The sequence below is a fragment of the Hevea brasiliensis genome, chromosome 2 (genome assembly GCF_030052815.1).
Source record: "Hevea brasiliensis isolate MT/VB/25A 57/8 chromosome 2, ASM3005281v1, whole genome shotgun sequence".
NCBI classification, from domain to species: domain Eukaryota; kingdom Viridiplantae; phylum Streptophyta; class Magnoliopsida; order Malpighiales; family Euphorbiaceae; genus Hevea; species Hevea brasiliensis.
This window is the reverse complement of record NC_079494.1, coordinates 522,863-536,998: the sequence shown is the minus strand read 5'-3', so window position 1 is coordinate 536,998 and position 14,136 is coordinate 522,863. Positions and strand designations below refer to the sequence as shown.

Sequence of the window (14,136 nt, the reverse complement as noted above, 5' to 3'; positions counted from 1 at the left end):
ATAAAAAATTAAAAATAAATGTGTTGTTATGGGACGGAGAAATATGATAAAGTAAAGACTTTGAGTTAGCAAAGCGTGGGAACTGTGTTTTGCTTTCGACGCCTTGGAATTCAATTGTTTAGAAAAAAAAGGAGGAGAAATTTGTGGTGAAGTAGGAAGGAAGAAGGGTCTTGGATTCTTCGTTGGTCCGTGGGCGGCCCCAACTGTAACCTTCAACTTTGCTTGAATTTACGGTGTCTGCCAATTTCACCCAAAAGAGGAAATTAAATAAATATTAAGCAAAGGTGAAAAAACAAAGCTTGTGCAGAGACGTCTTCTTTCCCCTTCCCTTTCCTTCCCTTTTATTTCGTGTTTCCTAGCTCCGCGTATTCGACAATCAGTCAGTTACCGGATATCAGGAGTAGTTAGTTTTTGCCATCTGATTCATCGTCGAGGCCTTCTTTCTCGATTTCCGGCGACTAGTTTTTCTCGGCTTCTTCTGTAGATCTGAGGCGTTATTTGATTGATTTTCTCAGTTGTGGTCTATTTTGCGGTTTGTGAGATGAAAATTCTGTGAAGGTATGGAATTGGTTTCACCAGATATCTGCAGTTATATTAGCTTACCTGGTCTTTTTTTTCTAATTATGTCTCATCATCAATCATTTGGTATCTTGTTATTTATTAGAATTAGCCATTTTTGGAGTTAAATCTTTGTGTGAAAACAATATCTAAAACTGCTACACCAACTTGAGAACTAGTCGCGTTGATTTGGTTACTTGCTTTGACTTTCAATGGATAGTTTCTTTTTTTTGTGCTTGTTTTTTGTGATCTTTCTCTGGTATGCTCTTGTGTCGTGGATTTCCTGATCGGAAGTTTTATTTATTTATTTTTTCCTATGATGAAATTCATCCCTTTATGTTTTGATTTATAGGTATTTTGGGTTTTGGGGCTAAGGCTTTTTCGGAGATATGGAGGAGTTAGGTGCGCAAGTTGCTCCTCCAATATTCATCCATCAAGCGCTTTCTAGCCGATTTTGTGACGCGACTTCCATGGCCAAAAAGCGTGATCTTTCTTATCAAACACCCAATTTTCAGCTCCAGCAGCAGCATCGTTTTGTTCCAAACCCTAGAGACAACTGGAATCCCAAGGCATGGAACTGGGATAGCATCAGGTTTGTCGCTAAACCCTCAGATGCTGACACCAACGCTTTGCAATTGGGCTCTGCAACCTTGGAGCCGAAGAAGAAGACTGAAGCTTCTGGAAATCATTTGCCTTTGAAAAAGGCCGCTGTGGATGAAGACGATGGACTTCGCTTGAATCTTGCTGGAGGCTTGAATTCTGTTGAGGAGCCTGTCTCCAGGCCCAATAAAAGAGTCCGCTCTGGATCTCCTGGCACAGCTACCTATCCAATGTGCCAGGTCGATAACTGTAAGGAAGATCTAACTAGTGCAAAGGACTATCACCGCCGTCATAAAGTTTGTGAGGTTCATAGCAAATCCACTAAAGCTCTTGTCGGGAAGCAGATGCAAAGGTTTTGTCAGCAGTGTAGCAGGTTCTTATTACTTCATTCATCATTAGTTACACTTTTAACCTTCATATTGTTAATTTTTTACTTTAGTTACAAATGCTGTCCTTCTAATCTCTGATACTTACCTTTGGTTGTTAAGATAGAATATATACTTTCTGCCTATCATTATCTTCCCTATGCCACTTTGATTTAACTCACATCAAAACTTCCCCTGCTCTTTGTAGGTTTCATCCACTTTCTGAGTTTGATGAGGGGAAGAGAAGTTGTAGGCGTAGGCTTGCTGGGCACAACCGACGGAGGAGGAAAACCCAACCTGAGGATGTTACCTCAAGGCTGCTACTCCCTGGAAACCGGGATTCCACAGGAAATGCAAATTTAGATATAGTTAACTTGTTAACTGCTTTGGCACGCACTCAAGGTGACATAATTGTCTAAATGAATTTAGTTTTTATTTTCCACTTCATTTACTGAAATTTATTTTTTGAAAACTGCAGGGGAGAATGAGGGAAAAATTATCAATAACGCACCAGTGCCAGATAGGGACCAACTCATTCAAATTCTGAGTAAAATAAATTCATTACCTTTGCCAATGGATCTAGCTGCTAAGCTTTCAAATATCAAAAGTCTAAATAGGAAAAATCCTGAACAACCATTATCCGATCTCCAAAATGGGTTGCTTGGAACTACATCTTCACCATCAACTATGGACTTACTTGCTGTTCTTTCAGCAACTTTGACAGCATCTGCACCAGATGCTCTTGCAATTCTATCTCAAAGAAGCAGCCAGAGCAGTGACAGTGAGAAATCTAAGTCGACTTGCCCTGATCAAGGAACAGGTCACAATCTGCAGAAGAGACCTATTGTAGAATTCCCATCTGTGGGTGGTGAGAGAAATAGTAGCTGTTACCAATCTCCTGTTAAAGATTCAGACCACCGGCTTCAAGAAAGTTGTCCTAATTTACCTTTACAGCTGTTTAGCTCATCACCTGAGGATAATAGTCCACCAAAACTGGCATCTTCTAGGAAGTATTTCTCTTCTGGCAGTAGTAATCCAAGTGAAGGTAGATCTCCATCATCATCTCCTCCACTTATGCAGAGGTTGTTTCCATTGCAAAGCACAGCAGAGACTGTGAAATCTGAGAAGATGTCAATCAGTAGAGAGGTCAATGCCAACGCTGAAGGTAGCAGAACTCATGGATGTGTTGTGCCTCTTGAGCTCTTTAGAGATTCAAATGGAGGAGCTGACCAAAGTTCATTTCAAACTTTTCCATATCAAGCTGGATATACATCTTCCTCTGGGTCAGATCATTCACCTTCTAGTCAGAACTCTGATGCTCAGGTAGCTGCTGCCTTTAGATCGTGTTGAGCCTATTGTTTTGCTTTAATTTTCTTTCCCTTTTTTTTTTTTTAGTGAACATGTAATAATTCTCAGTATCAAGTATTTAATAGTATTGCCACGTTATGATTCCCTCCATAGGATCGCAGTGGGCGAATAATTTTTAAACTCTTTGACAAAGATCCGAGCCATTTTCCAGGGAAACTTCGAGCACAGGTTAGTTTATGGCATGTGTGTATGTGTATATTTATATATTGATGGAGATGCAGTGGTTATTTCTTTAATACACCTGATGGTCATTATTCTGCATTTATTTCAGATCTATAATTGGCTTTCTAACAGTCCATCTGAAATGGAGAGCTACATAAGGCCTGGTTGTGTGGTTCTCTCAGTTTATTTGTCTATGTCATCTGCAACTTGGGATCAAGTGAGTGAAATTTTTTACTGCACATCAAGTATTTTAATCTGGCTTTATGCTGACCATTTGCGGGGTGTACTTGGACCTTGCAGCTTGAAAGAAACCTGCTTCAGCAAGTCTATTCTTTGGTTCAAGATTCAGAATCTGATTTTTGGAGGAGTGGGAGATTTTTATTACATACGAGCAGGCAACTAGCATCGCATAAAGATGGTGTGTTGAATAGATGGGGGTTGCATCTGTTCTTCTTTTCTTTCTCTTTTTGTAATCTTAGGCTCATCGTTAATGATGATGATGTTTTTATGTGGCTGGAGAGAAGTCAATCTAATCTTTTCATTTGAAAAGAATGGCTATAATGTTTATGTAAATTATGAAAGAAATTGGGCATGATTTTAACTTTCAATCTTTGTATGTCATCAATATTCAGGAAATATTCGTTTATGCAAATCCTGGAGAACATGGAGTTCCCCAGAGTTAATCTCAGTGTCCCCATTGGCAGTTGTTGGTGGGCAAGAGACCTCCCTTCTGTTAAGGGGAAGAAATCTGACTAATCCTGGCACCAAGTGAGCAGAATTATTCTTGGGTGTTGTTTTGTTGACTTCTCTCCTGTTTTGTAGAAATACTTATTGACAATTATGCAGGATCCATTGCACTTATATGGGAGGATACACATCAATGGATGTCATTGGGTCAACTTCTCCAGGAGCCATGTATGATGAGATAAATGTGAACGGTTTTAAAATTCATGGGGCTTCTTCTAGTGTTTTGGGTCGCTTTTTCATTGAAGTAAGACCTCAAACCTTTTTGTATGTATCTGAAGTTAAGATTTTAGAAATGCCAAAACAAAATCATTGAGAATGATGCATGTGACTTCTGCCAAATTATGAACAGGTGGAAAATGGTTTCAAGGGCAACAGTTTTCCAGTAATAATAGCCAATGCTACAATCTGTAAAGAGCTGAGACTTCTTGAATCTGAGTTTGATGAAGGGGCTAAAGACAGTGATATCATTTCAGAAGAACAAGCTCAATGCTTGGATCGGCCTAGGTCAAGGGAGGAAGTTCTGCACTTTTTGAATGAACTTGGATGGCTATTCCAACGGAGAAAAGTGTCTTCTATGTTTAAGCTTCCAGATTATTCACTTAGACGGTTCAAGTTTTTACTCATTTTCTCAGTTGAAAGAGACTATTGCGTGTTGGTCAAAACAATTTTGGACATGCTGGTAGAAAGAAATTTGGACATGAGTGGGCTATCCAAGGAGTCATTGGAAATGCTTTCTGAGATCCAGCTTGTGAACCGAGCTGTCAAAAGGAAGTGCAGGAAAATGGTGGACTTGCTCATCCATTATTCCATTAATGGCAGTGATGTTTCCTCTAAAAAATATATTTTCCCACCAAATCTTGCTGGACCTGGTGGTATCACATCTCTACATTTGGCTGCTTGCACTTCAGGTTCTGAGGAGTTAGTTGATGCTTTGACAAATGACCCACAGGAGGTAATCATTCTCAATTTTTAGCTCTTTCCCTTTTACCAATGCTGACTTGAGACCTATTTGGTTCTCCCCCTCCTTTTTTTTTTTTTTTTTTGTTGGTTTGTGGGGTTTGAGGGGGGGTGGTGGTGGTGTTGGGGTGGTAGAGTGAAAAAGACATCTCTATCCCCATTACCACACTCAAGCTAGCGAAGGTGGCTGACTTGACTCCTTAAATGCCCACTTTCATCTGTTGAGTCTTAAAACATTCTCTATATGATTATCCTAATTGGATTAAACAAGGTATCTCAATGCATGATTATAATAATTTTTGGCTTAGGTTTTGAAGTTTTCAATTCATAAATTTCTCTGCTTTTGAGGTGTTATTGAGAATGACTACCAAACACCGTGTTTTTGGCATAAATTTATATGTTTGTTTTCCTGTCCTTTTTAGCTGTGTTGTTATGTGTTGTCTTTTCACTTATTTTGGGTTTTGGAGTGATGGTTGTGGGAGCGTGTGGGGGATTGGAGATTTTTGTCAGAACAGGAAGTATTCTATTATGCTGGATCCTAAGCATGTTCTGTTATTTATGTTTGCTGCTCTCAAAAATCATTTTGTGGAAAAATTTCCTCTTTCTGCTGCAGATTGGGTTGTCCTGTTGGAGTTCTCTTCTGGATGCAAATAGTCAGTCTCCATACGCTTATGCTGTTATGACGAATAACCACTCGTATAACACGATGGTGGCTCGTAAACTTGCTGACAAAAGAAATGGTCAAGTTTCTGTAATAGTTGGAAATGAGATGGGGCAACCATCGTCTTCAGGGATGACATCAAATTTTCAGCAAGGGCGCGGATCTTGTGCAAAGTGTGCGGCTGTGGCAGCAAAATACAACAGAAGGGTTATGGGTTCTCAGGGCTTGCTTCAGCGTCCCTATGTTCATTCAATGCTCGCCATTGCAGCTGTATGTGTTTGTGTGTGTCTGTTCTTGCGAGGTGCCCCAGATATTGGCTTAGTTGCTCCCTTCAAATGGGAAAATTTGGATTATGGCACCATATAGTGATAACATGAAACTTTTTTGGTGAGAAACAGAAAGGAGTCAAAGAAATAACCTACTTGGAGCAGACAAAAAGCTTGCAATCAAAGATATTTGTCCATATGATGCAGTTATTTCTGGAAAGGAAAATGAGTTATGCCGTTAGGGCAGGGGGTTCCCTGCCTATTAGAGAGGAGGAAATAGGTGCAGCTGCTGGCATCAAATGTTGCCTGCAAATGTTAACAAACCTGAGTAGGCTATGCCCTTTTATTGCCGTTTACTGTTTGGGATCACAAAATGTCTCTGGAGTCTTGAAGAGAACAGCTGTTGGATGCAGTATGAGCTGGGAGAGAGCAGAAATCTGAAGGACCATTTTCATTGAAGTGTAAACCCAGGCAAAGGGAAATATTCTAATTTATATAAGCCGTTTCTTCCTTATTGATTTCTTCACCACCCCCCACCCACCCCCCGAGAGCTACTAAGTTTGGCGTATTACTGACAATGTATTTGATTTCTTTACTGTAAAGTTGATCATTAGGATCAGTCACAGAGCTGAAATATTTTATGAGCCAATAGTGAAATATTTGTTAAATTATATTTGAAATAACAGGCATGTTCCATCTATCAGCGTGGGCTTGGCTTTTCTTCCCTGCTCGTCTCATTCCTTTTTTGGTCTCATCACTTGTTAGTGGGTTGAGGTGAGGACCTTCTAGTTTTAAGATGATGCTCAGATATAAGCTGTGAGGATTCTCATCTTTTAATAATTTATTCCATCTTATTTTATGAGAATTAAACTTTAAAATCTAATCTAATAAAATCTTTATTTGTTATGGGAGATGATGATTTCATACAAATAAATATCATTTGCACATAAATAACCACCGAACATGATATGGCATGTAAGTTGGTTGAAGCAGCTATCTCGGGGTTGCTTTCCCGTAATTTGAGCAAGACATGCTATAAACAGAATTGCATAATTTTGAAATATAGCATGTCCTATTCCTATCCCTTTGCAACCGGCTCCGATTGATTTGAAGTTAAAGGGGGCTAAATCGAATCGTTCTTTTTTTAATAAGTTTAGTAATTAAAATTTTTTGAAAAAATTATTTAAATCTTGAAATTGAATGAGCTGATTTTAATCTAATTTTAGACTAATCTTAATTAAATTAAAATTTGCCTTGATTTTATTAAGAGGCTTGTCTTGTTTCTAATTGACAAAAAAATAAATAAATTTAATTAATATCAGTTTTAATTTTAGTTATAATTTTAAATACCAATGATTTTAATCCAATTTTAATTTCTAACCAAAAATCGTGTACTTCACAATTATATCCAAATAGCCGGTCATCAAATATTAAATAAGAGGTTTGAAAGCTGCAAAGGAATCTTCACTCGTGCATTATTGTTGTGATGGGAAGACGTAGGATTAGGATTTTAAGGATTCAACCCATCCATCCATCCATCCTTATCTTTCAAGTCTTAGTATTTTAATTGGAAGTTGACATGTACGAGTGGCACATAAAACAGAAAGGAAGCTGCTTCTGTTGATTTTGTCTTTATCATCATAATTGACATTCCACTAGATGTTCTTCACACCTCTTCATTGTTTGCCCATTTCATGGCGTTCTCTCTTGCGAATCCCGGTGTTGCTTCACCTCATCTTCTTTTGGCCACTGCCAACATTCACCTTATCTGACACCAAGCCAAGCTGCAATGTCGCAACATTGCTATCCCTTACCTATTTGGAATTGGAGATCGGAGCTGTTTCAAAGAGTCAGAGCATGAATTGATCAGGGGGGTTATAGATCAAATGTTAAACATGACCTTAACTCATTGCTGCCATCAATTTTTAAAATTCAGGGGTAGACCTTGGGCTCTTGTCTCTGCTCGTTGCTGCTTTTTGAATACACTGGGGGTTACCGAAAAGGAAGCTTATCAAATTCACACAACATGTCTTCCAACAAAACAGCAACAACTTTCCTTGCGGGAGCGATCATTAGAGACTACGAAGATCTTAACAGCGGAAGAGCTTGAAAAAGCAACTAACAACTACTAGTCTCCACCACCATATATATCCATGATCATGAGGGCCTCACTTTCTTTTCTTGGGAAAATTGATTAAGAATGGCAGCTGAAACTGAGGAAGCACTGGCCTATTTGCATTCTGTAGCTTCTCTTCCTATCATTCATCGACACATCAAGGCCAGAAACATCCTTCTGGACAATCATCTAAGAGCCAACGTTTCGGATTTTGGTGCTTCAACGTTGGTTCCTCAGGATCAGACTCAGTGAAGTACATTGGTGCAAGGGACACTAGGGCATTTAGCTGAAATGTATTTTATCTCTTCAATGAAAGAGAAGTGCCTTCAATGATAGTGCACCATCGGCTTTTCCAGGAAATGAATGCTAAGCAGCTTAGACAAGTAGCTGATGAGTTAACAAAAAGATGCTTGAACAGGAGTGGGGATGAATCCCCCACGAAGGAGGAGGTGGCAATAGAGTTAAGAGGGGCTAAGAAGCGTCCATATCTAAGGACCCTTGGTATGAAGACAATCTAAAATGCTTGCTGAGACAATCACCAAAATCTCATAATGGCAGAATATATGGCTGGTGATGGCAGTATGAGACAGCGGGTGGTATTGATGATGGATTTGAAGCAAGTAATCTTAGATTTCCATTTATTTCAAAGGCATCTTCATATAATTAGGCCAGCATCATATCATATTTGATAAGATATTTATTGATTGTAATCTTTCCTTGTTTAGTATAAAGTCGCAAAAATGAACACAATTTATACAAGATTACACAACTCATTCCAGGACCAGTCTGTTTGATGACAGTCCAGATAATCAGAAAGATGAATTTTCACAAGATTCTTTCTTTCTTTTTTCCCCCTACCCACTTTGTTTGAGGATGAAAATCTAGATTCTCTGGAACAGAAATTTCTAAGCAGAATAAAGCAGGAATAAATGATACTGTTTTCAACTAAATGATAGTGTGATATCAATTTCTATCTTTCTCACTCCCCAAATGACCAACTCAGTTTGCAATGCATCATCAAACATACTTGACAATAACAATTCAATTCACCAAACTAGTTTGTCATTCACAGCATCAAAAACAATTCAATTCAATTCAATTCAAAAAACCAGACATTTGCACCGCTTTGATTCTCATTAGTAGACCTTGATGAAAGAGACATACAAAAATACAAAATATAGAATCCACAGCAAACTCAGCAAGGGCAAGGCGAAGGCAATGGGTAGACAACCAGGGCGCGATGGGCTGATTGTAAAGCAAACATGTATTTATTTTGATATAATTCAAAAAAAAATAATAATATATCCAAATAATTTATTTTATTGATAGGTCTGATCCCAATACATAACACATAATAATCGTTGGCAAATAACGATGGGCTAATCAAATCACACAACATACCTCTCCACATTGAACGCTTGACATCATCAACCTACACCCCATTGAAATCCCATCAGTTATTAACAGTGGCATAAATAATTAATATCCATGTATATTTTCATCCAAACTTGCACACACACACACACATATATATATATAATTAACGCCTTCCTCTAGGATCACTTTGAATTAAGGCTTCTCCGAAGCCTTCTCCAAGCCCCTGCACGAGCCTTCCGATTAATTGGATGATTACCTGAGAGGCAAGGCGAGCTACGGTTCCCAGTTTGCTGGACTTCTTTTTGCCATTGGCAGGGAGGCCATTGACCATTCTCTTTGCACAAACCGCGTGCAGATGGTACTCACAGACCGTGCAACGATATACTCGACCTGATCTCTTGGCTCTATTGCATTCCCCACAAACGAAACCAGGGTCCCCATTTGGTACACTCGTGGTAACAGAAGGTAGGATTCTTAGTGGGTGTGGATGGACCGAAATGTTAATTTCATTAGACAGTATTGCACAGCAAGGATGCATCTGATAACTACAGGCGTTGCATTTGAAAGTGTAGCCTTTGGCAGGCTTCCCACAAACATCACATGTTGATTTTCCACCCTTAACTGAAACAGGAAATTAAAATAATATATCACTAAGTTTGTATAGCGATCATGATCCAATAGCTACTACATGCTAAAAGATTGATTTCCTGAACAGTAAAATTCACCTGGTTTTGAAGAGAACAAGCTTTGGTGATACATATGGAGAGGATGGGCCTTGAGTTCTTCAGGAACCATGCCGCAGAACTCATGTAACTTAAAATCACATTGTTGGCAAGTGAACCTCTTGCCTGAACCCTTCTCGTTGCAGCCAGCGCAGGTAAATATTTCAGGCACATCAACCATATGGAAGACATGGTGGGGGTGACCGAAATGATATACTTCTTCTCCAAGGACCACGTTAGAGGCAAGGAAATCAAGCAGAGAAATACTTCCGGGAAGATGTGGTGGTGATTGAGGTGGAGGGTTTGGGAATTGCATTGAAGTAGAATTTTTCAGGGGAAGTGAAGTAGTATTCTTCAATGGCTTGTTGTTCATGATGAAGGCTTGGCTTGTGAGAATGGCTATATGGATTGGACTTGGTGGTGCAAAATGAACCGCAGAAGAGGAATATTTATTCTGTTGGAAAGTTATTGGGCACTATATACAGAAAGAGGATGATGCCATTGATTGCATGTGCTATCACTGTTCGATAAAAGAAAAAAAGAAACAAAAATAAAGCACAAATTAAAAAAATTCAACCAATGGAATTAACATAAGGGTATATGAATCAATTCTTCTTTATTTTTGGTGTTTTTTTTTTTTTTGGTATTCTACTGTTCTTATTGATTGATTGGTTGAAATCTAAATTGACAGACTATTCTAAATTGCTAGCATAACAATACATATGCCACAATCTGCAAACAAGCAGTATGCATCTAAATATAAGATTCTTTAATTTTTATAGCGAAATCAAGTCACGGAAATAGCTCTCTTAAAAATAGAGATAAAGGAAGGTATGTACATCAACTGTTACAGAGTTCACAAGTGTAAGATATTTTATGCATGCTGGGCACACTCAGTCACATATATTGAACATATGGAAAAGGGAACAAGTAAACTAATTAATGGTGTGATTTAAAATTAGAAGCGAGGCTGTGACGGGAACTGAAGATATTATATGAAATTATGAAACTTTTACCATACGGGTCATGTCCCTTGGGAGGCAAGCACGAGAATCCCCAAAGAGGGCCCAGAAGGAGTTCCGATTCCTTGCAGAAGAAAAAATGGATACCCATTGCAGCAAAGTCAAAAGATTTCACTTAGCTTTAATTCATGCAAATGATACTTAACAAGCTTCTTAGGTATTTCTCTCTAAATATCCTTGCCTTTTCAATGGCCCAATCCAAATCCTCCGACAGAACTCTAATATTCGATTCTAAATAAAGCAGAAACAAAGAAAACTTGGCAGCCTTTCACTGGAGAAAGGGATGTGCACTCAAAATGCATGGTAAGTTGCATCCCACCCTTTTCGTAGTTTCTTCGTTATTGGTTGTAGAACATCAATCAGACTAGACAAAAGGGTCATTGATGCTCCAATTATTAGTTTTTTAATATTTGTTTTTCATTTGAGCAAGCGATTCCATTGAAAGACCAAGTATAACACAGACGAAACTAGAAAGAAAAGTGCATATTCGCGAGGATAGCAACCATCTTAAGTTATGATCACGGCCACTGCACTCAAATTCTTCAAACCATAAAAAAATCAAATCATGGATTCATCACAGATTTTCTTATCAAGTCTTGGAAGGTCATTCCATTCAAAACCCAAGTCTCATTCTTGTTATTGCTTGGAAATTACCGATCAGTAGAAATTCCAAACATTAATCGAAGGATATTCAAAGATGGACATCCGCTATCTAGGTTTAATTCTCAACAAGGCCTTGTAACCCTCCAACTGGATTAGCCTAAAGCCCAATGTAGTAGAGTCAATCAAGGTTCACGCCCATCTCCTCAAATTGAGCACCTGAAAAAAGAAAAGGCCTGACGCCGTATTGTCTGCATTAAACTATCATCACAAGAACTCAAAGCACATCATCCCCCCTTGCTTTTGGGTGGAGGAAGTCGCAAACAACGGGCTCTTCTCTGCCGACAGTCTTAAGTTGAGCATAAGACAACAACATCTATATGGAGTGGCTTTTCAAATTCAGTTGAGATATCAAATTGAATTGAAGAAATTTACTAAATTAATTAAAATTATATTAAATTAAATTTATTTTATATTTTAATTCAATTCTTTACTAAAAATTAAATTAGAATTATACTAAATTCATTTCGAATCAAAATTGAATTGAGAATAAATTTCATATATTTTTTTTATATAATTTTTTAGATATATTAAATATTTTTAATATAATTATATATTTTTATATAAAATTAAAATTAATATATATATATATATATTACCTTTTTTTAATAATTTGTTATAAATACATTACATCACTTTATAATTCTTAACTATAAATATATTATTTATTATTTATATTACATGTGTCTAATTATAATTAAAAATTATATAATTAAAAAATAGTTAAAATATATATTATATGATATATTTATACTATTCTATTATGTAATATGTTTAATTATAAATTATATACATACCTTATAATTAAATATTATATAATTTAAAAATAATTAAAAATTAATATGATATATTATGTATTAACCACTTTTAAAATTTAAATAATAATTATAAAAATAATTATATAAAATTATTTTAAAAACTGAAACCATATTAAATTGAATTTGAACTGAATTATTAAAAATAAAAATAAAATTAAAATATTAAAAAAATTCTAATTAGAATATACTGAAATTTCAATATCGATTTCACTTTCAAGACATGCCATAATTTTTTTAACTTTGAAACTCTTTCTTGCATTGCACAAAATAGTGGCTACGCCTAACTGTGAGTGTCCCCACATGGACATGCCCACAATTCAGCTGGATACAATTATTGTTTACAAATAGAAATTTGGTAATAGCCTCAACACATTTCCTTTTTGCTACCCTGAATTTATAGACGACAATATTCCAATATAGTATACGCATGTACATTATGGCTTCACAAACCAGGCTTTAGGCCCAACAGAGAGTCCCATAGCCATCACAAACATATCCTAACAGCCTGAGCTCACTAGAACAAGCTCTAATGACCCAATCGTATCACCTGGTTGAGGCGGGTTAAGGATTTGGGCCCAAATTTGTTGAATTGGCAGATGCAGCGTCGCATTCAAGGTCAACTCCCATAACGCTTCTTCTCTAGACATTCATCGCCGCGAGAAAGAGGGTTCATACACTGAAGCTCACTCCTAGGCCTATGCATCGCATTTCGCCTGAAAGAAAAGAACCATAGCACAAGAAAAAATCTCACGGTATCGAGCGAGTTTGAAGGTTCTAATCTAAACAAAGAAGCACACGACCATGGTACCAGAACTACGCAACACAAAGAGAAGAAATAGAGAAGGAAGAGAGAGAGAGTACATAGGCATCTCATTCTCATTTAAGCTGGAGGGGGAGGAAAGACAAGTCGCCAACACTTAAACCTCGAAGTCTCTCTGCCTGAATAAAGGACTTTCTTCCCCGACAAATAAGGCTCATTTCTGCAAACACCGAATAAAATTTAAAAATATCTACAGTTCCGTTTAGAGGGGTGAAGAGAAATCACACTGAACTGGAGAATGAGAGTCATCCCCCGCTTAAATAGGCAGAAAACAACTGATAAAGCTCGGTATAACAGAAATCTAAGAGTCTCAGAGAAAACAAGCCAAACAATTGAAAAAACCTTGTGCTATATGCCTTTATTTTATTTAACCAACAACAAAGAGTCATGTTTTCCCAAAGGAAATATATATATATATATATAAATTATATAGTTGGTAAATGATGATTAATATATTATTTATTTATCTATTTATTATCATTAGTAGCTGTCTTTCTCCAATCTCTATTGTTCCTTCAATTTAACAACCTCAGTTCTTGTCCTTAAGCTAAAAAAAAAAAAAAAGCTCTCGGAGATCTAGAGAACCCGACTCCATAAATTCCTGGTAAAGCTCATTTGAGCCCATATATATATATATATATATATATATATATACATTTTTTTAGGTCTGATTAAGTTCTTTAATTTTCAAATTTTAGCAATCAGATTTGTACATAAGTGATTATGTGACATCAAATAATGGATCGGAGGAAAATAAGAGATGAAGAAAAATTATGAAGGAAAATAAAAAATATTTCCTCTGTGTCTTGTTTGAGAATAAGTGAAAATTGAGAAAGATGAAAAATAAGTGTGAATTATAATAAATGAATGTTATTATTTATTTTCTCTCCATTTTAGAGAGAAAGTGGGTGAAAAAT

At 37.0% G+C, this 14,136-nt stretch overlaps 2 protein-coding genes across 2 annotated transcripts; one reads left to right on the top strand and one right to left on the bottom strand.

The window, feature by feature from the left end:
* The first annotated feature begins 75 nt into the window (after positions 1-75).
* LOC110669280 (squamosa promoter-binding-like protein 14) lies at positions 76-6,384 on the top strand. Its single transcript, XM_021830846.2, has 11 exons — positions 76-558; positions 911-1,531; positions 1,732-1,925; positions 2,002-2,846; positions 2,985-3,059; positions 3,163-3,270; positions 3,354-3,471; positions 3,686-3,821; positions 3,900-4,044; positions 4,150-4,752; positions 5,371-6,384. The coding sequence occupies exons 2-11, from the start codon at positions 948-950 to the stop codon at positions 5,782-5,784; spliced, it is 3,222 nt and encodes a 1,073-aa protein (XP_021686538.2). The 5' UTR covers positions 76-558; positions 911-947; the 3' UTR covers positions 5,785-6,384.
* Positions 6,385-9,102: 2,718 nt separating this feature from the next.
* On the bottom strand, positions 9,103-10,419 carry LOC110669206 (protein VACUOLELESS GAMETOPHYTES). The gene is made up of 2 exons (XM_021830725.2): positions 9,903-10,419; positions 9,103-9,798 (listed from the first exon to the last, which is right to left on the bottom strand). The coding sequence occupies exons 1-2, from the start codon at positions 10,270-10,272 to the stop codon at positions 9,341-9,343; spliced, it is 828 nt and encodes a 275-aa protein (XP_021686417.1). The 5' UTR covers positions 10,273-10,419; the 3' UTR covers positions 9,103-9,340.
* Between the last annotated feature and the right edge of the window lie 3,717 nt (positions 10,420-14,136).